The sequence below is a fragment of the Phyllostomus discolor genome, chromosome 9, assembly GCF_004126475.2.
Source record: "Phyllostomus discolor isolate MPI-MPIP mPhyDis1 chromosome 9, mPhyDis1.pri.v3, whole genome shotgun sequence".
NCBI lineage: Eukaryota > Metazoa > Chordata > Mammalia > Chiroptera > Phyllostomidae > Phyllostomus > Phyllostomus discolor.
Genome location: NC_040911.2, coordinates 87,717,757 through 87,744,746, shown reverse-complemented (window position 1 = coordinate 87,744,746; position 26,990 = coordinate 87,717,757). Strand labels below are relative to the sequence as shown.

Here is a 26,990-nt window from a genome sequence, read left to right as displayed (position 1 = left end):
TACTTCAGACAGCTACGGGGAGGGGTAGAAACAAATAAGCTAATGTGTGTAAGTATTTAGAGGAGTGGCTGGCACAGAGTGAGCCAATTCAATCAGTGCTGGCCCACAAATGTTGATTTTCTTGTTGTGGCGTTTGCGGCAGAATACTAACTTGACCATTGTTTAGCAGTACACGGATATCGTGAGAGGTTAATCCAAGGGGACCCCTGCAGTAATAACACCTCTCTCACTTGCTAGCCTTCTAAAGCACTTTCCCGAGCAGGAAAGGAAGAAGTGGAATTACACCCTTTACACCAGGCTCTGGGCACAGCCCAGACTACGCCCATGGACTGCATCTTGGTAGGAAAAAATGGCTGGGAAACACTGAATTAAAATGACCAGAGCACAGGTCATCCTTGAGACTGGCCTAGATTAAAAATGAGAGAATTATTCTTTCCAGTCATACATGTTTACTCAGCACAGTGCCCCGTCATGCACATCATTTCATCTGGGCCGCACAATGCTCTGTGGTGATGGCTAGAATGGAAACTCTTACCCTCCTTTCACAGAGGACGACGGGAGGCTCTGAGACCTTTGAGAGAAGCAGGAGAAGAACCCAGGCCTACTGGCTTGGAGTCCAGGCTTCCGGTCCCCTCCTGATGAGCCTCACCAAACCTGGGCCAATTTCTCCTGCCTTGCACAATCTGGGCTTCATTCAGCCCCTGGCCTAGTAATGAAAACTGCAGGGGAGGACAGACAGACAGACAGCAGGGGCCCTCCTTTCCTTCTGCATGCCGCATTTCGCCGTGTATAATGCGTAATTTTTTTGCCCAAATTTTTGAGGGAAAAATAAGGGTATGCATCATACGTGGGTAGTATGAATTCCGCATCTATATAAATGTTTTTAATTCTTTTCTTTGTGCTTATGCATTAAAGTGTAACTCTAGAAAGCAATAATGGTATCCATATGCAAAATAATACCCTGGAATATAATAATCGGTTGTGTTTCTAAATATAAATTGTTTGAATCAAACAATTAAAACAAAAGTTTTCCTGCAAATTTGGGCCAAAAACGTGGGTGCACATCATCCGTGGGGGCACATTACACATGGAGATATATGGCAACTCTTAGCTCTCAGCCCTCACCCGCTCACAGAGAACAAGGGGCTTGCCCAGCCACAAATGGACTCCTGCAAAACTGCATGTCCTTCGAAAGTGGCCAGGGGGTCCTGGGACATGTCTCACCTTCATACTGCAGGAAAAGCACCAGACTCCCCTGATCACCCGGAAAACTCCTAGATATCCTTCAAAACCCTGACCATTATCACCCTCTCTGCAGAGCCCTTTCTGCTCCTCCCAGACAGAACCCATCCCTCTCTCCTCAAGGCTGCTCTGTATTCTGTGCATACTTCTCCCACTGCCTGAATCACATGAAATGCTCACAACACTACTATTCTAGGAGCTCCTCAAAGGGAAGGGCCGTATTTAACATTTGGAAAATGTTTGTAGAGTGGAACTTACTTGCCTAGAGGCCTGCCCCAGTGTGTTCTGGGAGCATTCACTGTTGCCCCACTCAAGGCCCCACTTCCTCCCTACAAACCACCCTCTACAAACTTAAAAGCAAAAATAATGTACTAGTACTACAATAAACAATAATGTATTATTGGGCACTATTATCTTTTACAGGAAGATTATCCTATTTTATTTTCATGAGGGTATCATTTACTAAGGCCCTACTATGTGCCAGGGACTGTTTTGGGTGCAGTAGAGGCACTATCTCAGAACACAGCAAAGCGGTCTTCTTTGTTTTGCAGACAAGGAAACAGGCGCAGGGAGTTGAGCTGCTCGAGGCCTCCCATCCTTTCATTCAGATGTTTGTGGGACACATCCTGTGTCCACAGAGCAGCTGCTGAGTGTCAAGGCTGAGATTCGAACTCAGAACTGCCAAACTCTGTACCTCTCCAGTGTCCCATGTGGCTTCTACGAACTCCAGCGTGCACACTGGGGGCAGTCCTGGCCCCAAGGGGTGCCGCTTTAGTAAGTCTGGGCCGAGGCCTGGGAATCTGAGTGTTTCCCAGAACTCACAGGTGATTGTGATGCAGGTGGTCTACGGGCCTCATTCTGAGACACCTTGGTCTGTCTGATACAGGAAAATGTAGGGCCAGTTCTGGTTGGCATTGGGGGTGCCTGTCTGCCCAAGAGGAGAACGCCATGTGATTAGATGTCAATCAGCTCAACGAAACCAAAAGAGTGGGAACAACCCTTCTGCCTCCAGTCAGGGAGGGCATCACCACATCCACATGGCAGCCGCAGCGCAGCATTCTCCTGGTATGATGACGGTGTGTGAATCATTAAGCAGCCTGGGCAGGGGGCCCCAAAGACCAAATGGCTAAACCTGGGACCCAAAAGGCTCAGAGAAGTCACAGGAAGTCCAGGAGTGGCTATGTCACATCCCAGCGATAGTGAGGCCATAGGCTGGGGCTGAACCACCGAGCGCTGCCCGGGTGCAGCAGAGCTCTCAGGGCAGCAGAGCTCTCAGGCCACCAGGCCCGGTGCAAATCAGCCTGTGCTGTGTCTACCACCTCCTCTGCTCACTCTGCACCTGGCGTGCCCATCCCCCTCCCTCTGAACACCGCTCTTCCCCCACCTCCAGTTTGGGGCATACCTCCATCAAGGCTGCGGGACATGGTGTACCGTTTGCTGGAGGAACGCTCGAAGAAGGGTGCGGGCCGGTCAATGAGAGCGCTGGCCTGGCGGGTCTGCGCCTGGGTCCTCCCACTATACCGGAACTTGGAGCCCATCACCAGGAAGCCCTTGGGTGGGGGCTCGGGGGACACCAGCCTGCAGTGGAGGGATGGAGGTGCGAAGGGGGGATCACACCTGCATTGCCAGGCCCAAGGCTGGACCACAGCTGACCTTTAATCCCATTGTCCCACCAGCTACAATTCTAAGTGGTCCAGGAGCGGGGAGACTTAGAGAAAGGGAGGGGCAGGTCTTTCCCAGGGTCCTTACTAGCTACTCCTGCTCTCCCCTCATAAAACACAGACATCGCCCACACATACACTTGCGGCCTCTGTCACAACGCCGGTCCCCCCGCCCTAGGGTCTGGCTCACCGGAAGAACGTGTGGTGCTCAATGCAGACCTTCCACAGCCTCTTGGCCGACCGGTGGTTTGGGAGCTTAAAGCCAATGGTGCTCTCGAACTGCTCATACTGCAAAACCAAGGGGCAGGGTGGGTAAGAAGGAAGACCTGGGCCCTCTCGCCTCCAGCCCATTCTTTCTGAACCTCTTCTCAGCTTGTGTGACTCTGGCCTCTTCCTTCATTTATTCCCTCATTTACTCAATAACGTGGACTGAGCCCTCACTCTGTGATAGGTCTTGTGCAAAGCAAGAAACACCATGACAGAAGATTCGGGGAGGAGGGGACTTTGATAATAAACAAGTAAACAAGATGATTTCAGACACGGCTAAGGTCATAAAGGGAAAGAACAGAAATGTGTGAAGTGACAGAGGAAGCCTGGGTAGGTGCAGGGCTGGGTACTGTGGTGCAAATGGTGACCAGGAAATGCCCTCTGAACAGGTGATCTTTGAGCAGAGATCTGAAGGATGGGGAAGGAACCAGCCACCTGGGAAGGTGTGGAAGAGGATTTCAGGTGAGGGAAGATCAAAAGCAAAGGGCTCCCGATGGGGAAGAGCTTGGTTATTCAAGAATTTCAGAGAAGGCCAAAGGGGCCGGGGCACAGAGGGCGTGGGACAGGCAGCGGGGTGGCAGTATGTGGGAGAGGCAGGTGGTCACGGACAGAGTTTGGACTTTAGCTGGAGAGAGCTCTTGAAATATTTAAGCAGGAGTGGGAGCAGGGTGAGTGGGACGCAATATGATGGAAAGGGCTTTTAAGCTCTCTTCTGCAGCTATGAGGAAATGGCCTGGAGTGACCATGGGGGCAGTGGAGCCAGCGAGAAGGGCATCGCAGAGACGCAGGTGAGAGACGGTGGCTGTTGGGGGCAGGCGCAGTGCAGAGGAAAGCAGATGGGTTTACACTGATTCTAGAGGCAGAACCAAACGGAACTTTTCATGGGTGAGCCATGGAGGTTGGATGTATATGTGTGTGTGTAACTGTGTGTCTATATGTATCTTACTATGTATGCATACTTGACTATTACATGTAAACAAACACAGGGACATGGACATGTATTCATTGCTCTATGTGCACTGAATATGTGTGGTTATCTTTATACGTGTGCTTGGGTGTGTGCTTGGGCGTGCGCTCCTGCAGGCACACACCTAAGGTGTGCGTCTCCGAAAGGAGCCCAGCGGAAGACGGCTCTCTCCACAGCCGGATCCCAGCGCCCCATCCACGCATCCTGAGTGGGGAAATGCAGGCCTGCTGCCAGGACCCTTTCTGGTCTAGTCGATTTGGGGAGGCCGAGGGGTTCCCAAGTCAGGCTCACCTCCCCAGGCCGGATCTTGATGTAGAAGTTACTCCTCTTGTAGGAGATCTTGAGGATCTTGGGCCAGGCGAAGCGGTTGATTCTCAGGCGGTCCCGGTAAATGAGCAGGCCATTGGCGCAGACGCCTAACATAATGTCAATGCCCTCAGAGTCCTGCATGAGAAGGGACCATGGAGCAGCAGGCCAACGGCGTCCACGCCCGGGGCAACCTGCCGCTGACCCCCGAGTCCCTCCCTGAGCTCTGCTCATAAACGAGCTCTAAGAAGCCGGTGGGCTTTGAGCCCCCACGCTGGAGCTCCTGAGTGATTCCTCACACAACCATTCAGCCATCCCGCTCATTTTGTCATTCACACGCCCAGTCCTTGTTGAGTCACGTGCTCTGCTCATCGCTTATTCACCCAGCAAACACTCCGTGGTGCATCTGTGGTGCCAGGCCATGCACTTACATGCTTGGGAAACGGAAGTAAATGAAGGCCCCGGCTTCCCCTCACGCTGCCCCCATCTAGGGACGGCACAAACAGGTCCCAGAATAAATACAACACAAGGAGGAAATGATGATGGGCGTGGGAGAATAAAGGGTTACGGAACTTCGGGGAATGAGAAATAAGAGCAGAAAAGGCTTTAGGTTACCAGGGACACAGGCCTGGCACACCAAGCCCTCCATGGGAACATGGTAGTTCTCTGGGGACACCCCAGGATGCTAGGGGGACCCTGGGACCCAGCGGTACCTTGGCATGGTGCAGGTCTACTCCGTACATGGAAAGCTTCTTGGCATTCTCTAGGAAGTGGATTTCCGCTTCTCCGGGGGTCATGCCCCTAAGGGAAAGAAGATGATCACAGGTGGCCATGGGGAAGGCCCAGGCCTGGGTCCTGCTGCCGGAAGGTGACCACAGTCAGACCCTGTGACTCTGGGAAGGGAGATGTTCTGGAGCAGGTATAGGGCTAGGCCTCCCGGCCTCTGCTCTCAGTGCAGGACGGTGCACCCCCAGTCTCCTCTCCCGCCTGCCCAACCCGTCTCCTGCCAAAGCTCAAGTCCAATCTTGCTTCCTCTAGGAAGCATTCAAGGGCTGGGCTGGGACTCAGGATTTTTGGCTCATTCTGCCACTGAGTTCAATGTGAGCCATAAATTCTGCTTTTCTGTGACTGTGAAGCCATTGTGAAGACTTTGTCCATCATAAATTATGGGCCCAGGCAGGGGCCCCTAAATTACTACCCACATAAGATATTTATCTTAGAATATGATATGAGAAACCACGTAACCTCCCCTGAGGAACAAGTGCCCATTCTCCTTTCTGGAAAGAAGAATTATGTAACCCAAGTTCCTCCTTTGCTTTGACTTCCAGAACACCACACACCTTACCCTTAGTCCCAGCGAACACTTAATAAGGACTACATGCAGTTACTGTTCCAATCACTTTACATGTCTGAACTTACTAAATCCTCAAAACAATTCTATGAAGTAGGTATTACCATTATTCCTATTGTACATGCACGGAAGCTGTGGCACGAAGAGGTTAAATAACTTGCCTAAGGACACAGCTATTAAGTAGCAAAGTCAGGCCCTAGCTGGTGTGGCTCAGTGATTGAGCGCAGGCTGTAAACCAAAGGGTTGCAGGTTCGATTCCCAGTCAGGGCACATGTCTGGGTTGCAGGCTAGGTCCCCAGTGGGGACTACATGAGAGGCAACCACACATTAAATGTTTCTCTCCCTCTCTTTCTCCCTCCCTCTCCTTCTCTAAAAATAAATAAATAAAATCTTAAACAAAAAAGTGCGGATTTGAATCCAGAGTTTGTGTTCCCAACCACTACTCTTACATCCGTCTCTTTTCCTCTGGGCCTCAGTCTCCTCTGCTCTGTCCATCTCGGTGACCCACTCTGTGGGATCTGGACACTAGATGTCAATGTGTTCTAAGTCAAAAGAGCTGTAATGAGACAGCTGTTAGCATTTCTCCAGCCCAGAGCAACCTGAGCCATTTTCTCGGAATCACAGACACACCTCTAAGACATTGCAGGTTCACTTCCAGGCCACCAGAATGTTACAATAAAGTGAGTCACACAAACTTTTCAGTTTCCCAGTGCATGTAAAAGTGATGTTTACATTACACTGTAGTCTATTAAGTATGCAATAGTATTATGTACATGAAATGGATATACTTAATTTAAAAACACTGTATAGCTAAAAACAATGCTAACTGTTATCTGGGCCTTCAGCAACTCGTAATCCTTTTGCTGGGGGAGGGTCTCACCTTCAATTTATTGAAAGCACTGTATCTGTGAAGTGTAATAAAACCAGGTATGCCTTGCAAATCCCTCACACATCCTACTACCTACGACAGGAATGACAAAGGGATGGCAGGCAGGGCCATCCTAGTCCTGACCCAGGCAGACACTGCTAACCAGTTGTATGGTTTCAGCATCCCACTCAGCACAATACAACAACGGCCATTGCTAACCAATCGGAGTTGGTGTGCAGGTCTTGGAAAGACACATTTGCCACCCAGATGCCACATTCTGGGTCACACCCCACCAGGCTTTCCTCCCCACATCTGGCCCTGGGCATCCACTCCTGGTGCAGCCCCCAGGACACAACGCTCCTCATTCCCTCCATCCTTATTAGCAATGAGATAACACCACCACACAGCACATCTTACAGCTCATAATGTACTTTCCCATTGTTTGCCACTTTGGGTTTCCATAACAACCCTGGCCTTGGAGCCCAAAACACTTCCAGCTTGAAAGGACCTTAGAGACCATTCAGTTTCAGGGGTTCCCTGCCAGGGGACTGGTACCACCCTCATAGTGGGCATTTGGGAATGGGGGAGGGGCATTTGGGTCACTACCGTAACTGAGGAGGTGATAGGAGCATTTAATGGCTGGGACCCAGGGATACCACACATCCTCCAGAATGAATTCTCCTCCTTCAAATACCACTAGTTGAGAAACACTGATAATCTAAGTCTGTACAAATACAGGTAAAAAATGAGGCTGGTTTGCCCTGGCTTGTGTGGCTCAGTGGATTGAGCACTGGATTGAGAACCAAAGGGTTGCAGGTTCAATTCCTAGTCTAGGGCACATGCCTGGGTTTCAGGTCAGGTCCCCAGTAGAGGGCGCACGAGAGACAACCACACATTGATGTTTCTCTTCCTCTTTCTCCTTCCCTTCCCCCTCTCTAAAAATAAATAAATAAAAATCTTTTAAAAATGAGGCTGACAGGTTAAATAGCCAGCTCATCACTGAGCTTCTGCAACAAAGTGCTTTTTCTCTCTGCACAGTCTCCTACTGCATGTGGTGATTTAGCCCAACAACCGTCCGGGGCAAGTTTTACTAGCGTCCATACCAAACAGATGAGGAAACTAAAGCAGAGGGAAGTAAAATGACAAGGCTGAGACCCCTTTGTTAGAAAGGGGCCGAGCCAGAAGGCCCAGGCAGCTGGCTTTACAGAGCAAGAACTTTACGCCACGGTCGAGACGTCAGGCCACACAATGGTCATTATCTCCAGGTGGCAGGAGATAATGAAGAGACTGATTCTCAGAAGCCAAGGATGCAGAATTGTCACACTCGCAGAGGAGCTTAGAACCTGAGTTCCCGAGAGGTCATTTAAGGTCACACTGCTAGTTGCTCTCATTCCCATCTGATGAGATGATTTGCCTTCAAATCTGCACCTTGAATGAGCAGCAGAACCAGGTGGGGTCCTTCCGGCACTGCCTCTGGGGGCCTGGCAGGGACGGTTCCAGGGAGGCCCTCTCACCTGTAGGTCTTGTGCAGCTCCATGATCCTCTCCTCCAGCTCTCGGGTCTGGTTCGGGGCGAAGCGGAGCTCGCTGACGTAGTTGCCCACATGCTCCTCGGTGTCGTAGTCGCCCAGCTCGGCCTGCACGGCGTAGGAGCCCAGCAGGGCATGCGTGACGAAGGAGCAGGGCAGCCGGCCCGTGATGATGTCCGCCCGCAGCTGCAGGCACAGGTAGTATCTGGAGACAGGGGAGAGTGGGCATGGGCACGGGGCCCCTCCCTCCCGAGTTGCCCGCCCCCCCCAGCACAGCTGCCCCCTGCCCCATCAGAACCAAGCTGACCACCCTCAGCCCAGCAGAAAAGGAAGATACTGGCATTCTGTGCTTTGGTAATCTGGGTGTGTTTTGCACCATTTCATGTGACTTGAAGCATTTTTGTTCACATCTAAGTTTGAAGGATTTTTTGTCTACTGTGGGAACATTTTCAATTTCTAGCTCATTTTCAAGCTAACTAGGACTACTTTGACCGCTTTCACAAAATGTCATGTACTTTTGTTTATACAATGCACGTATGCTGATGGTGGAAAAATGTAAACTTCAGAGATGACTCTAGGTGTCCTCCTGATGTCCTTTCTCAGAATCCCCTCCACTGGAGGTCCCCCCGCCATCCGTGCTGCTCCAGACCTTCTCCCTCCGTGGCTGTGTAGGCCTGCACGTGGCTTGGATTCACGCGTGTTTCTCATGGGCACATGGTATCAAAGCCTGCATCTGACTCTCCAGCTTGCTTTTGCAGACGCAACCACGTGCCGCAGAGCCCTTCCCAGGTCAGCACACGAGACGTGCCTTCGCTCGCTTTGTCTTCGGCACAGCGCACCCACAGCCTGCGTGGACCCGGATGGACCCGTGCACCAGTGTTTTCTCAACACTTTTTATTTTGCCTCTAGCACTAAATGAATTGTCTAAAAATAAATTGGTTTAAAAGAAACATTTCCAACCACTAGGCCATGATTTTTTATAACTTTTATGCACACTTGGATGATTTTACAATTTTTAGGACCATTTAAAACCATTTTTTATTGCTTTTTTGGTTATTGTGTATTTTAAAAAAATGTTTCAGTCCATTCCCTGCCAGCAATGCCTACTTGCCCATTGTGCTATGTGTCACCATTTCTTCAGTTGCCCGTTTCTTTTTGTTTTAAGTGGCTTTTATTTAACATAATTTTTACTGTCCGTGATGTTCTTTTGCAGTCTGATTGGAAGCTCTGGCAGGAAGCGTGTGCAGCCTCACTGTGCGCTCAGGGCCAATGCTCAGAATCAGTGGCTGCCCAAACATCGCAGGCACCGAGTATGGACAGATGAGCATTTTATTCAAGTCTAAGACTTCAGAAATCAGCACCAAGCACTCTGATTGATATTTCATTTCAATCAATTTGTCATTTTGACCAGTTTATTCTGGGCCTGGATATTTTCTACTAAATCACCCCATCCCTGGGGTCATCCATGCTGGACAAGGCGAACTTCCCTCTTGGGGTCCCTGGAAGCCGGGGCCTGGCACAAAGAGAAGCAGCAGAGGGCAAGGCCACAGGGGTGGGGGCTGAGCTGGTCTGAAGCTCTCGGTCCTCCCAGGAATAGATGCAGAATCTTGGCTGCAAGCTGGACCTCAGGGCTAATGAGGCCAAGGCCTCCAGCCAGATCTATTCCAGGGACAAATGTCTTATCTCCCAAGGCCAAAGTCAGCACCTTGACCTTGGCCCATTGCCTGGCAAACAGGCAGCCAACATTATTAGGGAGGGACTCAATGGCAGGGACGGGAGGGCTCAACAGCCCTTCCCTACTGTAGGAATAACACCAAGTCCACATCTCACTGTCGGTGGGTGGGCAGGGCCCAGCACACGGAGGACACAGCCCGGGACATCATGAAGTGAGACTATATCTTTGGAATGAGCTATGATAAAGAGAAGGGCCTCTCACTTTCTGGTTTTCAGAGTCAGGATGAGCCCCATAGAAGCTCTCACCCGGAAGGATGCTTTGCACCCCCTTTCAATCTTCAAGCCGAGTTTTCTACTGGCCCCGAGGCACAGTGAGACTGCACGTACAATCCGTGCGCACCCAGCAGCTGGGCTGGCCTCCATGGCCAGCCCACGGAGCGGCTTGCATGCTTCATTTGACCCCCACACACCAGATGTGCACAGAGAACAGCACCCAGGACCAACTCCCACGTGCGGAGGCATCTGCACTCTGCTCCCTCCTGATCCCCAAAGTCGAGAACTAGTGGTCCACCCAGCCCGCTGCCCAGATCTGCAGATGTATGTGGCTGGTCCTACCCAGGCATGCCCACACCGAGTTTTTAAAAAAATGTAATTAGTTTCCAATGCTTAAAAATTGTGGTTTTTACTCTCAAATTGGGTCTAATTCCCACAAGGCCATGATTGACCAAGCTGAACAGCAACTGTCTTAGATGGCCTCTGTCCCCTTGGACTCACATTGGTCCCCACTGCTCCCTGTGACACCTCCCCTCTGAGGTCAAGGGTCACCTGCCATTGACCAACACGTTTGCATCAGTTTCTCTAGCACTGAGTCAGCTTCCGTTGTGGCCAGGGTCCGCCTGGCCTCGGGAGTGTCTGAGTTCGCTGCTGCCGTCACACACCACCCCATTTCCACGGCCCGCACACCTGCCCCTCCCTCCACTGCTCTCACCTTGTGATGTCTTCTGTCAGCTGGGCAGGGTCAGGGGGGTAGAACTTGACTGTGAAGGCAAAATTCCAGGGGCTGCCTGCGAGAAGAAGATGCGGCAGAGATCAGAGAGGCCCCATGGCCCCAGTGAGGGGCCCAGACGAACCATCCTATCAGCAATGTTCAAAGTCTTCTCATGTCTATAATCTCTGGACCATCCAACCAGGGGGTCTGGAACATTCCCACCTGACAGATGAGAAGACTGAGTCCCGGGTTAAGAGACTCATGAACTAGCAGCAGGAAGCAAGGTAGAAAGAAAGGACACCAGCGGTGCACACCGGGCACACCATTATTTTACAAACATCACTTTGCTGAATCTCTATGAGTAAATCCTCCGACTATCCTCATTCTGCAGATGAGGCCAGCCCAGAGTCGCCCAGCTGGGAAGCGGGGACGCCGGGCTCCAGGCCGAGGCCCCTGGCTGCAGGGCTCGTGCCCCTCCCTCTCAGCAAAGTCTGTGCCGCGGGACGTTGATGGGCAGGAGCCTGGGAAGTACCACATTAAACAGGTTTTCTAAGTTTAGACTTCTCAGAGCCCTCACTCTGCCATTACAGATTGTACCTCTCTAAAGGAGGCAAGCTTTCAAGTTCCCAAAACTCATTTGACCCGCTGTATCCATTTTTCATAAGGCAGATTAATGTTCCCTGAAACACACTTTGGAAAACTCTGCCCTATCTCGCTTTAACTCTATCTCAGATGACAGAATTGGATTATAAACAAGACCTAAAAGGCAAATTTGATGGGCTGAAAGTAACAAAGGACATTTCACAGGAATAAATGTTAACCTCCACATTTAGATATGAAAAATTAATGGTACATCTATAGAAGGCAGGGAGAAATAGAGGCCGAGGTCTGAGCTGGAAACTAGCTCTGTGAGCCAAGAGAAGGGATGACCTCGTAGGGTGGGAGAGATTGGTGGCGGGGGAGGGAGATCGGGGAGGACACAGCTGGGGCGTTGGTGAAAGTTTACAGTCCCGAACAATGGACAGACCACCTCCGGGACATTGCGGGCGCCATGCTCTAGAAAGACCCCCGACAGTAAGGAAGTGAGGCCCATCCGGGACAGGAGAGGAGTCACGAAGGGCTGGAGGTCACAGTGTCACTATAGCCCTTGTCCCTGTGGTCATCGCCATCTTCGCCATACAGCTGTCATGGCTCCAACCCTTACTAAGTGTTGGTCACTTATTTTGCTGACAACATCACGGGCACGTACGGGAATTTAATCTTCATTCTGATCCTGAGGTTGACTTTCATTTCTATACGTGAAGATTTTGAGAGATTAAATCACTCTCCTAGGGTCACTCAGCTAGACAGGGGTCTAACCTTGTGTCATCTGACCCCAGAACCCAGGCTCTGGACCACAGCTGAGTCCCTGGAAACGGAAGCCTCAAGGGGAAACAATCCGTGTCTCAGAAATGATAATAATAAAAATAATAACAATAATAACAACTAATACATATCGGATGCTACTGGTGCGGGTACCATTTTAGGTGTTGTGTACCAAATACCTCATTTAATCCTCACAACAGCACTGAAGGTAGGCACTACCATTATTTCCACTTTACAGATGAGGAAGCTGAGACACAAAACAATCCACGTAAGAAGTAGTGATGGAGTCAGAAATCAAATCCAGGCAGTTTAGCCTCATTCTCCCTCCTCCCAACCATCACACCACTGCCTCAGAGAAGCCCTCGTATCTGCCAGGTACTGTCCACACATGTGTCATTTAACTGTCATCCCCCCCACGCGAGGCAGGAATCATGAAGCCACTTGCCAAGGAGAAGCAGGAGCCCAGAGGGGTGGAAGCATTGTCCCCAGTACCCTCGGAGGTGGCCACAGAGATTCGGGAGGAAATAGACCAACTCTGGGACGAGGACTTGTGCCACCTTCCGAAGGTGGAGCTGGGGGAGTTGTTTCAGAGAGAGAAAGGGGGTAAAAAATCGCTCCATGGGGGCTCCAGAACACAGAACCGGAATGAATGGGTGGAAGTGACAGGGGTAGGGACAGACACTGTGGCTCTACATGAGGCGGGAGCATTGCTCGTAGGTGACAGGAGGGCATGGACTCCCTGCCCTGGGGAGGGAGCTGAGACTCCACCACTGTCAGCTGCTTCTCTTTTCTGAGCTTTGGGTCCTTCCCCAACACTGCACACTACATGCACTCTGATCCTTCCCGGCAGGAGGGCCAGCCCTCCCAGCCAGGCTGGGGCTTCTGGGGACAGCCTGAAGCTCACGCCTGGGACCCGGATGGCTCCAGAAGAGCGTGCTCTGTCTGTGTGCCTCCCTCTTTGTCTCCAACTGACAGGAGCCAAAGGGAAGAATTCCTCAAGCCCCCTCCCACAGAGTCAGCTGGCATCCCTGGGCCCAGATGCCTGCTGTCATGGCAACAGGCTCCTGCTAGAGCCTTCTAGCCCAGGGACCAGAGAGGGAGAGTCCAAGCAAGGGGGAGGGCTGTTTAGGCTCCAGGTCTCTGTCCACTGCATAGCCCCTGGCCGAGGCCACCTACCTCCCCTTTGTGACATTTGAAGGCTGCCTGACCCCTCCCAACATAAAGCACAGGTTGCCGGCCTGCTCATCTGTTGAAAACAAGTGCAGGACGATGTCAGAAAGCCAGGACTCAAGACCTGACTCAGCCGATCCCTTGCCCTGGGACCTTGGGTATAGAATGGCCTCTCTCTGGGCCGCAGTCATCACCTGTTAAACACAGGAGACGTCCGAGATCAGGATGGGCCTGGCTCTCTCCCGACACATAAACCCTGTCCATTGACAGCGGCCCAGGGTGTGTGTGGGCAGGGTTTCTGAGCTGACCCCTGCAGCCTTCACCGGCCCTGGACAGTTTTCAGGCTGTCAGCTCGCCCCCTTGTCCTAGATGACCCCACAGGTCCCTTCTAGTGCTGACATCCTGGAGGTGTCGCTGATCCCTGTGCTAACTTGCTGTGTGGCTCTGGATCAGCGATTTTCAACCAGTGCGCTGCAAGAATCTTTGAAACATGCAACGCCTGACTATGTAGTCATGAGCACTGACCGCTTTTCCCTTAGACTGTCAAATAAAATGACAACAGCCAATGCAACAATAACCGTCTGGTGTGAATGAATCAATATTATACCAATGTTTTTGTCAGGTCAGCAAAACATATTTGTGTTTTGGTGCGCAGAATTTTAGTAGTTTGCATGTTCCCTGAGATGAAAGAGGGGGAACATTGCTGCTTTGGACGGTCAGTTCCCTTGTCCGGGCCTCAGGCTCCTCAGCTATAAACTCTACACGCCAATGCCTTGCCTTCCCCACGGCCTTCCACGGGGAGCAACTGAACTCAAGGGTCCGAATGCGCTTCCCGGAGGGGGTCAGGGCGGCACCACCCGGCCTCGTGGCCCAGAGCCCCTGCCCGCCCTTCCTCTATGCTCCCAGCTCCCAGCCACCGCAGGCCACTCACTCCGGATCTGCTTCTTGATTTCCTTGGACGGGTCCAGCCAGTTCTGCAGGAGAAGACAGAGTTCTTTAGAGAGAAGATAGAGAAGAGGACCCAGGTAGGTGTAGCGAGGAGACACACCCTGCAGTGGCCCCACTGACAGCCCTGGTGGGGGACACCCTTCCCTGGCTGAGCTTTCTGGGCTCACGTCCCTGAGACTAGGAGGTGAGGGAACGATGCCCGGATGCACCACGGCGCCTGGGACTCCAGGCCCCGAGGCTGGAGTCGCCCCGAGGCAGGGCAGTGAACAGGTAACACAGCTTCGGCGGGCCTGGCGGGAAGGAGGAAACCAGGGGGCACGCAGAATGGAGCTCCCAAGGGGTGGGGGATTTGCCTCGGTTCCCCCGGGAGGTCACGGCTGGCTCTCCAAATACTCATCTGGGGTGACATTCAGGTCGCCCAGAAAAGACTGGGGGGTGGAGTGGACGCAGAGAACCGAGGACAAGGTAGGACTGGCTGAACCTTGGGGACGCGCAAACAGAAGGTGACTAGTGTAGAGCTGAGGACCGGTGGAAGCCACAGGCTGCCACCAGACCCAGGGGCCCTGAGGGCAGGAGTCCCCCCCACAGCAGGCCTCCCCTGCCCGCCCGGCCCCCCGGCCCAGGCACCTTCTGGCTGTCGGCGTCACAGAAGGTCAGGCCAAAGTAGTCCTTCTCCAGCAGGTTGAGGTGCTCACAGACCAGGTCGAACAGCACCTGGCCCCGGCCGTGTTTCTGAAGAAGAGAACAGAGCTCTGTGAGGCCGGAACACACACGTCGGGGAGGCCCCGGGGGAGACCCCCGGCTCCACTAGGACAACGCGAAAACCCCCGAGAGCCTCCCCGTGTCTGGAGAGATGTCCGCACTGCCCATCCACCCAGCTCTGACCCTGACGCCCGGGTCATTGGCTGCCTTCTTCCGAGCCCTGCTGGGGTCCTCCTAGACCTTGGGCTTGCTTGGGGCTGGGGACGGAGCCTCCCAAGGCTGATTTCTCCTTCCTTTACAGCGACTAAGAGGAGACTAATTTGGATGCAAAGAACAGGGGGTGAAAGTCTAAGCTTTGGGTGTGAGAAGAGAAGAGCCGCCTGAAATACACAAAGTGTGTGGACAGAGGGGCAGGAGCTGGCCCCGGATTCAGGGTCTCGGTGTGGCTCCCCCTCTCTTGCCCTCCCCCTCACGCTGAGTGTGAGTGAAATCCAGGGTGGCCCAGCCTGGAATGCACCCCCTCACTGGGCAGCAAGTGAGGTTCCGTAGGGGCTCATGGGGCCTAAATCAGCCTCAGCTTGAAGCAGCCCTGGGAGAGCCCCCTATCTGCCCCACCCCCACACCCCCGGGCCCAGCGCCTCTCTGAACACCATCTGGGCCTAAGGAGTCACGCACAAGGCCAAATCCCAGAACCTGGCTGGGTAGCCCAAGCCCACAGGGGTGAGGGTGAGCACCGATAAACGGATCACAGGGCCGGGGGAGTGGCAAACAGTCACTACTCAAAGAGACAGGGGCCTCCAGAGAGAGGGTGCGATCCCTGCAGGGTCTGGCTAGGTCGTGGGGGCTGAGACCAGGCCTGACCAAGGCCAGCGGCTTTGGAAAGCAAAGAGCTTCCTGAGCCCGGAGAACCCCCCCAGAGAAAGGGGGCCTGGCCTCGGCCAAATGCCCTGCGCCATCCCGGGATGGCCTGAGACAGCCTCCTGGGCCGGTGTGGGCAAGAGAGACGAGAGGGAAGATATTGCTTCATTGTGCCCAGAAATAGGCATGGTGTCTACTCAGAAACTCTTCAATAGAAGAAATACATATATTAAAAACATAAATAAAAAACCCAACCCTGCAAATAAGAGGGACCCAGCTTCCCAGGGCTCAGGAGTCAGCCAACTCCACTGAGGACACGGGGAAGACCGGGAGGCGGCCCCTGTAACTCTCGGCAGTAAGGCCGCCTGTGGCCGCTTCCGTGCACACGCGGAGAGCCAGGAGTGGTGCCGGGACTAGGGAAGAACCCGAGGGGCCGAGCCGAGTGACAGTTCAGAACTCAGGCAGGAGTCTGAGCCTGTACAGGAAAAGAGAGATGCTGAATGTGGGGCCAGGAGGGCCGGCCCCAGAGAGGAGGCATCTGCCCCGCCACCAAGTGTGGGGCAGGACCATACCATAGGGTTTCTACACGGCCACCCCCCATGCCTGGGGGACACCCTTAGTGTGGAACCCTCAAATGGCCAGTTTATCCTGGAGACTAGGGGTGGTGCCCCAGCCAGGGCAGTTCATGAGGGCGGACCCCCTCTCCATCCAATAAACACATGGAAATGATTCTCCCTGAAACATCAGTGCCTGCTGGGTCGCACCAAGGAGCCCGGTGCCCAGGCCTTCTGGGCTGCAGACCAGCCCCGAGACAGTGGCTCCTTGCCAAGGTACGGCCACTCTGAGAAACCTTTGCCTGGTGCCAGTCTGGTGCCCTGTCTAATTCTCTCCGCAATCAAAACAGCCCTCCCCGGCCTTCGTGCCACCATCTGCACAAAGGAGGGCTGGCGAGGTCATCTCCCTGGGATGCCGCAGTCGGTCCAGGACTCCACAGAGAATGGACACCCTCTGGCTCGGCCCAGGCTGAGTACACACAGAAGCCTGCCCTGGCCCTGAGGCCAGCTGGCGGGGATGCGGCGTGTGGCGCTGGGCGCTCCCTACCTCCACCTCACACTCATACTCAGAGGCGTCGAGCAGAGTGACTCGGCAGAGGGCACTCTTGTATTTCTTGGCAATCTTCTGGGGCGACTTCTGGGCCTTGCTGGGCGTGGTCCTCTCTGACAGGCCGTCAGCCTCCCCATTGTCCTTCTCCTCCATGTCTAGGCTCTGCAGGTCCAAGCAGGGGGAGAGCTGGGTTAGTGAGCTTGAAACCAGAACCTTTCATCCCAATGAGATGCAATAAGGAGGCAGCTGGGGCTAAGAAGAGCCCCCAGATGACAGCCAAGGCCGTCCGAGGCCCCAGGGTGACCAGGGTCCGTGGTGTGCAGGAGGAGAGCCAGAGCTCCTGTGAGCTCAGGGTGGCTCACGTGAGGGGTCCGAAGCTTTCCCACAGGCTCCTGCTGCTGGGGGCAGCCTCTGTGGGCAAGAGCACCCCACAAAACCAAACCCGGTGGCCAGAGCTGTCCTGTCTCCCGAGGACGGTGCTTGAGTTGTCAGGGCAGCCATCTGGTCTCCTCCTCCTTGTCTGTCGCTGGGTCTAACGTGAGGCTGGGGACTTGTGCAGTGATTTAATGGAGGGAGGGGAGGTCTGAGCCCTTTCCTCTAGTCCTAGCTGTACCACCAACACCCTCAATGACCTTGGCCAAGTCCCTGCCCTACCTGGGCCTGTCATGAGTTAAGAAAGGTATGAATTCAATAGCTAGGTGGCTCCTCAAGTCCCCTGCGGCTTCAGGGTGATAAATTATGCTCTGGGGACATGGGATTTGTCTGGCCAGAACGGACAGGCAGGGAAATTAAGGTTGAAAGAACATGGGTTTGTGAAATCAGATCCGGATTCAACGTCTGCCTCTGTCACCTTATAGCAATGTGACTTTGGGCAACTCCCTTCATCCTGCTGAGCCTCAGCTGTCCCGAGTGTAAAATGGGGAGATTAATAGCTACTCCCTTAGGTTTAGGAGAATTAAACGTAAAAGCAAAAACACTGCCTCTGGCACTATGCTCGGCATGTTGCGGGTCAGTAATAAACCCTCGTTTCCTCCTCTCCTCTCCCCTAAGGGCTCGCCCCAGAGAAGGCGCTGGGCAGGAGGAGGGATGCCCACCTCTCGGGCACACACCTGTTCAGCAGGCCGAGTGTCCTGCTGGGGCAGATGCTTTTCATTGGAGTTGGCCTCCGGGTGGCCGTGGCCTGCGGGGGTCACTGGGGTGGTCACAGCGGCAGCGGCGGCCTCAGGCTGCTGCGGGGCCTCTTCCTGAGCCTTCTTCACCTCAGAATCGGGGCCTGTCTCTGTTGTCATGGTGACCAGCACGCCTGCATTGGCATGAAGAAGAACATGTGACGGGGAAAGGGGCAGCGATGGTGTGACAGAACAGAACGAGAGGGGCAGGAACCACATGCGGAGAGAGACAGATGGAGACAAATGGACAAAGAGCCACAGAGAGGAGGGAGGGAGGAGGGAGGGACAGGAAGTAGGGATGCAGAGAGAGTGAAGTGAGGGGTTATGGTGGTAACTGAGGTCACAGGCTCCTCTCCCCCAACCTTGTGTCCACACAGCTCCAATCTCTTGTCCCGGGCCTGGATCGTGGGCCCTTTCTAGGGACAATGTGAGTCTCCCTAGGGAGCTCCGCTCTGCCCAGAGCACAGGGGACAGTCAGCGAATGACCTCCCGCAGGCAGGGCCTTGGCCAGGCTGTCCATGCAATGACAGCAGGCCCAGGGAGCCCCACCAGGCTGCTGGCACACAGGAACCCCTCAGTAGAGGCTGGGTAAACTGAACTCGACCAGAGAGCTCTGGGCTGCAGGCCCTCCCAGCACTGGGCTGAGCAAGGCTCCTCACGCCCCAAGCCTCAATAACTCCCGCCCGCTGACTTCACGGGGAGGTTGTCAGGATGGACCCGAAGGGTGAGACAGGAAGGCACTCTTCACACACGCACAGCCCCGTCGAAGTGAGAGTTGGGAAAGCTGGGCTCGGGCTCCTGGTTGGCCACAGATGGAACACTCACTTTGCCTCTCTAGGACTCCACCCAAAGAGCAGGGGGCTTAGAGAAACTATCTCTGGGACAGGCTACTGTTATCCTTTTCCCCTTGGGGCAAGAAGTGAGATTTCAGAGAATCGAGGACCCATTGCCCAGCTATCCTGTGGAATAAGCAAACTGCAAAAACAGAAAAGGACAGAGAATGGCACGATCCCACTCTATACATAAAACAACAAAATACCCTCAACAACACACCGTCGTGCTTGAGCGCAGGTAGTAAGAGGTCTGAAAGGGCTCTCAGCAAACTGTTAAGCAAGGTTAATAATTCAGAAGTGGATAAAGGACAAATGAGAGAGTTCTATGGGGTAGGCTAAGAGAGGGCACTTTCTTTTTACTTTATACACTTCGGGATTACTTGTACAATTTTAAATATGTATATACTTATATTTTTAACTCACAAGTTGTTGTTTTTTTTTAAGAGGGAGAAAGTACTCATTCTGACCCCAATCAGTGGATCCTCAAAGAAAAGTGTGGAACTAAAACCAGGGAGCCCTTACCCTTGCGTCTAGAGCCCCCCTCTGAACCCACCTGTCCCTTATGGGACACCAGCTGGCAGCCCCGTGCCAGGACACAAATGAGAAAGCTCAAGACTAGACCTGCAGGTCCCTCCCTGACCCCGTCTGTCACGGGAGGCTTCTGACGGGCAGACGGACGGACAGATGCTGGATCTCCCCTTCAACATCATAACTGCCTCCAGGGGCACACACCCCTGCCCCACGCCCCCTTTTTCAGTCCCTCTCCCTGTATTGCAGGGGGGCACCAGCCCGGCCCGAAGCCAAGGGCACTGGACAGGAAATCAGAGGCCCCGAAGGGCCTCACCAGACCACATGAGAGCTCTCGGGCCCAGACAGGCCATGAGCACCCACACCCCACGGAGAAGCCAACGAGTGAACTGCTTTGTAAGCTGGAGCTCGCAGCACAAATGAGAGGGTTTGTTGTGACCGAAGCTGCTGTTGCGGTGGAAGATGAAGCGTGAGGGAGGGCCTGGGCTCGCGCCGCCTCCTCCCCACCCAGAAACGCTCGCCACTCACATCATGACCCCGGGCTTTACGGGCATCACCTAAAGCCACAGTAAAACAAAGGCTCTCTGTCGCGTGGGTGACGCCAAGTGCCAACTGCACCAGGACACAAAGCCACGGGAGCTGCTCCGGGGGAGCTCACAGCCCAAACTGAGACTTGTCCGCCCGGCCCAGGGCCTCTTCTTTGCCTGCGCTGCAGTCTGTCGGCCGTTATGCTAGATAGGGCCTATAGGGAAGAATCCTTAAAACAAATGCCTACTTAACTTTGCTTAGGAAAAAAAAAAAAAAAGAATCCCCAGACTTAGTTGTATGTTTTTGCTGTAAGAAGCAGAGTCCACATGACCCTCATGCGGCAGCCCCGAGGCTCTGGCGCCTCCGCGCCTCCCCTCCCCTTCAGCCTGGTGTCAGCCCACACTCTCCGAACCTTCCCCGGGCCTGCGCCTCCTCGCAGCCACCCAGGAGGGCAATCCTAAGTAAATACCCCAGCCTTCCGCTGCCCGGGTCTGTAGCAAGCCTGCTGGCAGTGAAGACCTGGTCGTGGCAGAACCACGGATGAGAAGAGCTGGAAGTCTTTTAAGATAATCCAACCTGCCCTCGGCCAGGTGGCTCAGTGGGCTGGGCGTCATCGTCCGTACACAGAGAGGGTGCAGGTTTGACCCTCAGTCAAGGTGCATACGGGAGGCGACCCATCGATGCTTCTGTTTCACATCAAAGTTTCTCTCTATTCTCCCCCTCTCTCTCAAATCAATAAACGTATCCTTGGGTAAGGATTTTTTTTTTTAAGGTAATTCGATCTCTTTTACAGATACCCAGAGAGCAAAAGAGACCTAAGTGGCAGTCACTTCCTCAGCCAGGGGTTCCCAGTCCCTCCCACCCACTCTCCTCCCACCCAGCGTCCTGATGCCCCATCCCAGCTGCTTCACACCAGCCTCAGGGGACTCTCCTGGAGGGAGACAGCTCTCAGGCGCAAGGAGGTGGCATAAGCCACCAATGAGCACCACGGCCAGGGGCCAGTTAGACCAACGATGGCTGATCCACTCCAATGAGTTTAAAAACAGGATGGAAAATATCCAAATGAAAAAGCATGATACACAACAGTCTATAAAGATTGGCCCTATTTTGATCAATTTATATAGACTGATACAGAAAATTCAGCAAAGTATTCACTTTGGTTGTTTCTAGACAGCAAGGGTAGGGTATAGATGATTATTTCCTCTTCTTTCTGCTTAATAGTAGTTCTCAATTTTTCTACTACACTTGAAGATTTATTTTCTTATTTTTTAAATTTTTTATTGTTATTCTATTAGAGTTGTCCCAATTTTCCCCCCTTTGCCCTCCTCTGTCCAGCCCCCCTCTACTGCCTCAGTCAATCCCCACACGGTTGTCCATGTCCTTGGGTCATTCATACATGTTTTCTGACTTAAAACATTAGAGTTTGCCCTGGCAGGTGTGGCTAAATTGGTTGTCACATAAATCGAAAGGTCACGGATTCGATCCCCGGTGGGAGCACATGCTTGTGTTAGGGCTTGCTTCCAGCCAGGGTGCGAGCGAGAGGCAGCTGGCCGACGTTTCTCTCTCACACCGATGTGTCTCTCCCCTCTCTCCCTCCCTCCTCCTCTCTCAAAAATCAGTAAGCATGTCCTCAGGTAAGATTAAAAAATAAATAAAAATAAATACATGTTTTGCAACATTTAGAAAATAAAAATAAATAAAAACAGAGGCTGAAAAATAATTTTTTTCAATGCACATGGCTTGGTGTAACAGGATGAGGAGGAGATAAAGTCTGCTTAAACTTTAAAAATGTTCACTAATTCAAAACAAAAATAATATTTTAAAAATCCTATCATGAGATCCTTCCTTATTCTACACGTCCAGGGATAATGGCATGGTTCTCTCACTAGGCCACAGAAAACGAGCCAAGAACCTGGCTGTGGCTTCTGCTGCAGCCAGTCACGTGGGCACGGCTCTGCCCAGGCCCAGGTCAGCACAGACAGAGCCGACGGGCAGCCGGGCTGGCCAGGCACCACGGGGGACTCCGCGGAAGCAGGTGCTGGTCCTCTGGTGCTCACTGCTGCATGGAGGACGATGCTCACCTGGGAAATGGGTAAACAGCAGGCACGATGTGACTTAGTGTACGTTTCAGGCCCTAGAAGATTCTGGAGATCCGGTGATAGGGACCATGGCCTGCAGTTCTTAAAGAAGGGCTTACAGAGTCGGGAACGGAGGGCGAGGCGGAGTCAGGCTTTGCAAAACGGGAGAATTTAGACAGGAGATGACAGGGAGGGCATCTGGGCTGAGTCATCCTGTGGACGAATGCCCAGAGAGGGGGACAGGTAGCACCGTGCAGAGGACAGACAGGAGGACTTGGCGTCCTGATACCTCAGGACAGGAAGTCCGTAAAGGTGCGCGCCAAGCACCCTGGCAGGAGGCACAGTCTGGAGTCCGGAGAAGCGAAGGTGCTGGGGTGGTGTGGGCAGCCTTGCAGGAGTCAGAAGTGTGACTCTGCTGGGAAGGGCAAGACTCCCATCACCATGGGCTGCTGCGGACCAGGCCAGGGTCAGGGACTTCACGGTCATTTCATGGGTCCCTCACAGGGCGGCAGGGCAGGGACAGACCTAGGTGACCCAGACCCAAAGCCTGGCTCCAGCCTTCTCTGCAACCTGGAGCAAGTGACTCACTCCTCTCAGTCTAGGTAGCCTCATCTAAAAAGCACAGATACGCTTGCCTCCCTCCTGGGGTGATGATGGAGATTCAGGAAAATAACATCAAGAGAGTGCTCAGCATGGTTTGCACCCAACAGAACCACCCTAACAGAGGGTCTATAATTACAAGCAGTTAACAGGAAGCCACAGCAGGGAGGGGTCTGAGAAGCAGGAGCTCAGAAGTGCCCACCCAGAACGGATGGAGAAAGCGATGTTCTAAGAGACAGAGCTGGCAAGGCCTGACTGGTGACACTAAATACGAAAACCGGAATGCGTGGGATTAGCAAAGGGAGAGGTCAGCCAGAGAAGTAAATGCCGGTGGAGCACTTGCCGCCCCATCTGGAGGAGAGGGGCCCGGTGAGGCCCAGCACGCTCACGTGGTGGGTCCGGGGCCAGCCCTGCAGACTGTCCATATCTGATGCTCTCCAACATCGCAACTGCCTGCTGGCTCACCCTCCAGGGGCACCAAGCAGCCTTCACACAGTGGCTCTCCATCTGGGTGGCCTTCTGGGAGAAGGGGTTCTAGCCCGGCCGAGGCAATATCCACTTGGCCTGCTGTTGTTCTGCTCACCGAAGTGGATCGGCAGATTTACACATCAGGCCCTCCAACCTGGGTTGGCATGAGTCAGCATCCCCGAGTCCAGTAACTTGCATTTTTTTCTCCATTCCCACGGCCACTGCTCAGGTACAAGCCACTCTACCTCATACCTGCGTGGCCACCCCAGCCTCCTCCACAGACTCCCTGGGGCCACTTGCCCCCCCAGGGTTTGTTCTCCACCGAGGAGCCTCCAGGACCTTTTCAAAACTCCAATCTCATACCCTCTAAAACCTGCAATGACTTCCCATCAAAAGAAAACACACTCTTCACCAAAGCTACAGGTCCCTGCCTAGGGCCCCTGTAGAGCAGCTCCCACCGTGGCCTGCACCCTACTGCCACCATCACTGTGGACTCGTCACTCTGGCTTTCTGTCTGCTCCTCCAACACACCGAGCTTGCCTCTGCTCTGGGGCTTTGTCCTTCAGTGGAATCTCAGTGTGGCAGTGGGCTTGTCCCTTGTGTCTTGGCCATGGTGGCACGCGAGTGCCCTTCACATCTCAATCTGCACACCCCTTGACCACTCTGTCTAAAGTGGACCCCTCCCCCTAGTTGTTTTGGTTACAACATGCTGATTTTTTGTTTGTTTGGGGGGGTTGGGGTTTGGTTTTTTTTTGCCATTTTAACCATTTTTAAGTGTAATGGCTTAGGTTCATAATTGCATTCACAGTGCCGTACAGAAATCACCACTACCTATCTCCAAAACGTTGCCTCGCCCCGAACAGAAACTCTGCACCCATTTAGCAAGCAGGCTGAATTCCTTCCCCAATGACTATCCCAAACAAACCTTATATTTATTGATTGATTTACTTATTTGTTCACCTCTAGAACATAAACTCCACAAAGACAGACCTTTGTCTCATTCGTGCTTACCCCAGGGGCTCAGCGCAGTTTCGCTGAATGACAACACCAACGCTATTTTGCTATTTGCCAGGCACTGATCTAAGCACGTTACATCAATTAACTCATTTAATCTTTATAATAACCTGTAATAGATACTCTTTTCATCTCCACTCTACACAAGAAGACACTGAGAAGTCACTTGACCGTGACCACACAGTCAGTAAACGGCAGTGCCAGACTTGAAACCCAGGGGTCTCGGGTCAGATGGCTGGGTGGACGGACAAATGGACAAACACAGGGGTGATGGGCGGATGGATGGAACACCAACAAGACAATTTTGAAGTCTTCTCAACCGGGGCAAGAGGCCGGGACTGCATCCACCTCGGGAGCCTTTCTGGGCACCAGCCAGCCAGCCAGCCTGTCCCGATGACTTATCAGCTCTTAAGCACCTGACTTTTCTACCCAAACCCCTGATATTATCATCCTTCTTTTACTGATGAGGACACACAGGCCCAGAGAGGTGTACCAGTTTGCTCAAGGTCACAGGGCTGTGCCAAGCCTCTCAGACTCCCGAGCCCACCCCACTCCATGGCATTTCAGCAGCTGCAGGTGGCCGCCCTGTACCTTCTGCCAGCGGTGAGGCTGGCTGTGGAGAAACTTCCCAAGATCGAAAGGCAAATGCACCGGGAAAAGCTGCATTCAGGTCAGGGCCACTGCTTGTTTCCATTCTCCTACCCGAGGTGAGTCCCTTTCCCTTTCCGAGCAAGTTTCCTGGTTTGTCCAACAGGGGTGAGAGCCCCCGTCCTCCTGCTGCAGAAGAGGGCCATGTGGACAAAGGATGTTGCAGAGAAGTAAAGCACTTTAAAGCACAAAAGCTGAAGTCACAGCAAATACAGGGAGAGTACAGACTACAGATGTTTATGACGTGCACCGGAAGCATGTCTTAGCGTGCACGTGCACCGCAGGGGAACAGCACTGGGGCAAGTATGGCCCATATGTGCCCACAACTATGAACAGTCACTCCCTAAACTGCAAGGCTGCCTCTTCTAAATCTTGGACACCGGCGGCGTTCATCCAGGCATTCCAGGGAATTCTGAATCAGGTAGCAAAGGGTGGTAGGAAGGAGCAGAAAGAGAGAGAGACATGGACAGGGTGCGGGAGACGCCAAAATACCAAGAGGCTGAAATGGGAGGCAGGAAGTGCAACTCTTCTGTTCTGAATGACGTTTCCATAATCACAGGGCAGGGGGAACCCATCTCCCCCACCCCCCTACACCCAGGCTTCCTGGGCTGCAGGTCTCCTTTTACACGCCCCACTCAAAGAAGCAGGAGGCTGACCTCTTGGACTACCCCTTGAGCTTCCCTGTCTGCTAACTCCTGGTTGGGTTTGGCCAGTGGGAGGCACCGGCAGGAGGTCAGAGGGTGCAAGGAGACAGAGGTCAGGGTGTATCTTCCCAATTTCCCTCCTGTGGTCCTGCAGTGGCTGAGCTCCTCCGTGACAGCTCCTTGCACAAGCCCAGCCATCAGTGAATTCCGGGAACACGCTCCCTCTGCTCACTCAGGCCAATGGGAGGTAACAGCTTCTCTTGCTGTAGCAGCTTCTGTCACCGTTGGTTTGTAGGTGTTCCTTGTGGGTTCCCTTAACCCTGTCTACACCTTTATCACCAATGAACTCAGTGGAAGCATCTGATGCATATACCATAAGGAAATTCTATTTCCTTCCAAAGTCTGACAGATACACTTCCTGACACTAAATGTAATAAGATCTAAGAAAGGGAGGGAAAGAGAAATCCAGGAAGAAGCAGTATAATCTAGTGGCTAAGGATAAGATGGGAAACAAGGAGACCTTAATCAAGTCCCTGACCTCTCTGCGCCTGTATCTTCATCTGTAAAATCCCGACAATAATCTGGCCTACCTCCCAGGCTGGCTGCAAACATTGAATCGGGTCATGCCGGTAAAGCACTGAACATGTGCCCAAACCCACCCTTAGTGCTCAGGAAATAGTAGACATTCTCATCTTCAGTACTACGTCTAAAGGCTGAAATATTTACGATAACAGTCCCTTGGAGAGGGAATTTTTTTTCTTTTTTAGAGGTTCTCTGTGCTTTGCAATTTTTCTATGTATGACTTTTAGAGTCAGAAAAGAAAAAGAATTAAAAGAAAAATGAGAAAGAGAGAGAGACTAGTAAGACTCATTGTTTCCCTCTGGAGATGATGCTACTTCCACTGGGATTTCCCCAGAACGGAACATTCACTTCCTGGAGTGACACACTCCAGGAGGATGTGAATGAAGTGACTGCAACGAAGAAGAGGGAGGGTGCGGGGTGTGAGAGTGGCCTCCATGCTGCCCCCCAGCCAGGCCCGGGAGCTCCCGCTGGACGAAGAGGGGTCAAACCGGGAGCCCGGCCACAGTGGTTCTTACTGCGGCTCAGGTCCCGCGAGCGCCACTGGGGAGATGGCAATTTGTCAGAGGGTTGTGGTGCCCGTGGGCACCGCATTAAATAAAGCCAAGCAACGTGAAGAGGCTGCCACCCGTTAGCACTGGCTTCTTGCCCAAAGGTTTCACGTGCCACCACGGAGCCACAAACTGGTGTGCAGTTGTGGTCCGGGGACCACGTGACAGGCCCAGCACTGCGGAGCAACAACACCAGAAAGGAGAAATGCCTCCCGCTTGGACCCACTGATGGCTGCAGAGGCAGACAGAGGCCGCCCTGTCACCGGGCATCCTCTGAGGGCTGGCTGCAAGCTGGCTCCCTTCCAGGCTTTGTCTCAGTGGAGCTGCACGAGGGCCAAACAGGGTAGGTGG

General features: G+C 53.2%; 1 protein-coding gene across 23 annotated transcripts in view; it reads right to left on the bottom strand.

Annotated features, from left to right (window-relative positions):
- Positions 1 to 26,990, bottom strand: part of EPB41L1 (erythrocyte membrane protein band 4.1 like 1) — a 117,953-nt gene that overhangs the window by 35,546 nt on the left and 55,417 nt on the right. For all 23 annotated transcript variants that reach the window (XM_028523993.2, XM_036009784.1, XM_036009780.1 and 20 more), the window contains 10 exons: positions 18,109 to 18,302; positions 16,997 to 17,161; positions 14,963 to 15,067; positions 14,319 to 14,361; positions 10,853 to 10,928; positions 8,177 to 8,395; positions 5,157 to 5,244; positions 4,429 to 4,581; positions 3,094 to 3,191; positions 2,645 to 2,820 (listed from right to left, as the gene is read on the bottom strand). In XM_028523993.2, the coding sequence (XP_028379794.1) occupies positions 2,645 to 2,820; positions 3,094 to 3,191; positions 4,429 to 4,581; positions 5,157 to 5,244; positions 8,177 to 8,395; positions 10,853 to 10,928; positions 14,319 to 14,361; positions 14,963 to 15,067; positions 16,997 to 17,161; positions 18,109 to 18,288 (1,303 nt within the window). In that variant the 5' untranslated portion in view covers positions 18,289 to 18,302. The remainder of the gene's footprint in view (positions 1 to 2,644; positions 2,821 to 3,093; positions 3,192 to 4,428; positions 4,582 to 5,156; positions 5,245 to 8,176; positions 8,396 to 10,852; positions 10,929 to 14,318; positions 14,362 to 14,962; positions 15,068 to 16,996; positions 17,162 to 18,108; positions 18,303 to 26,990) is intronic.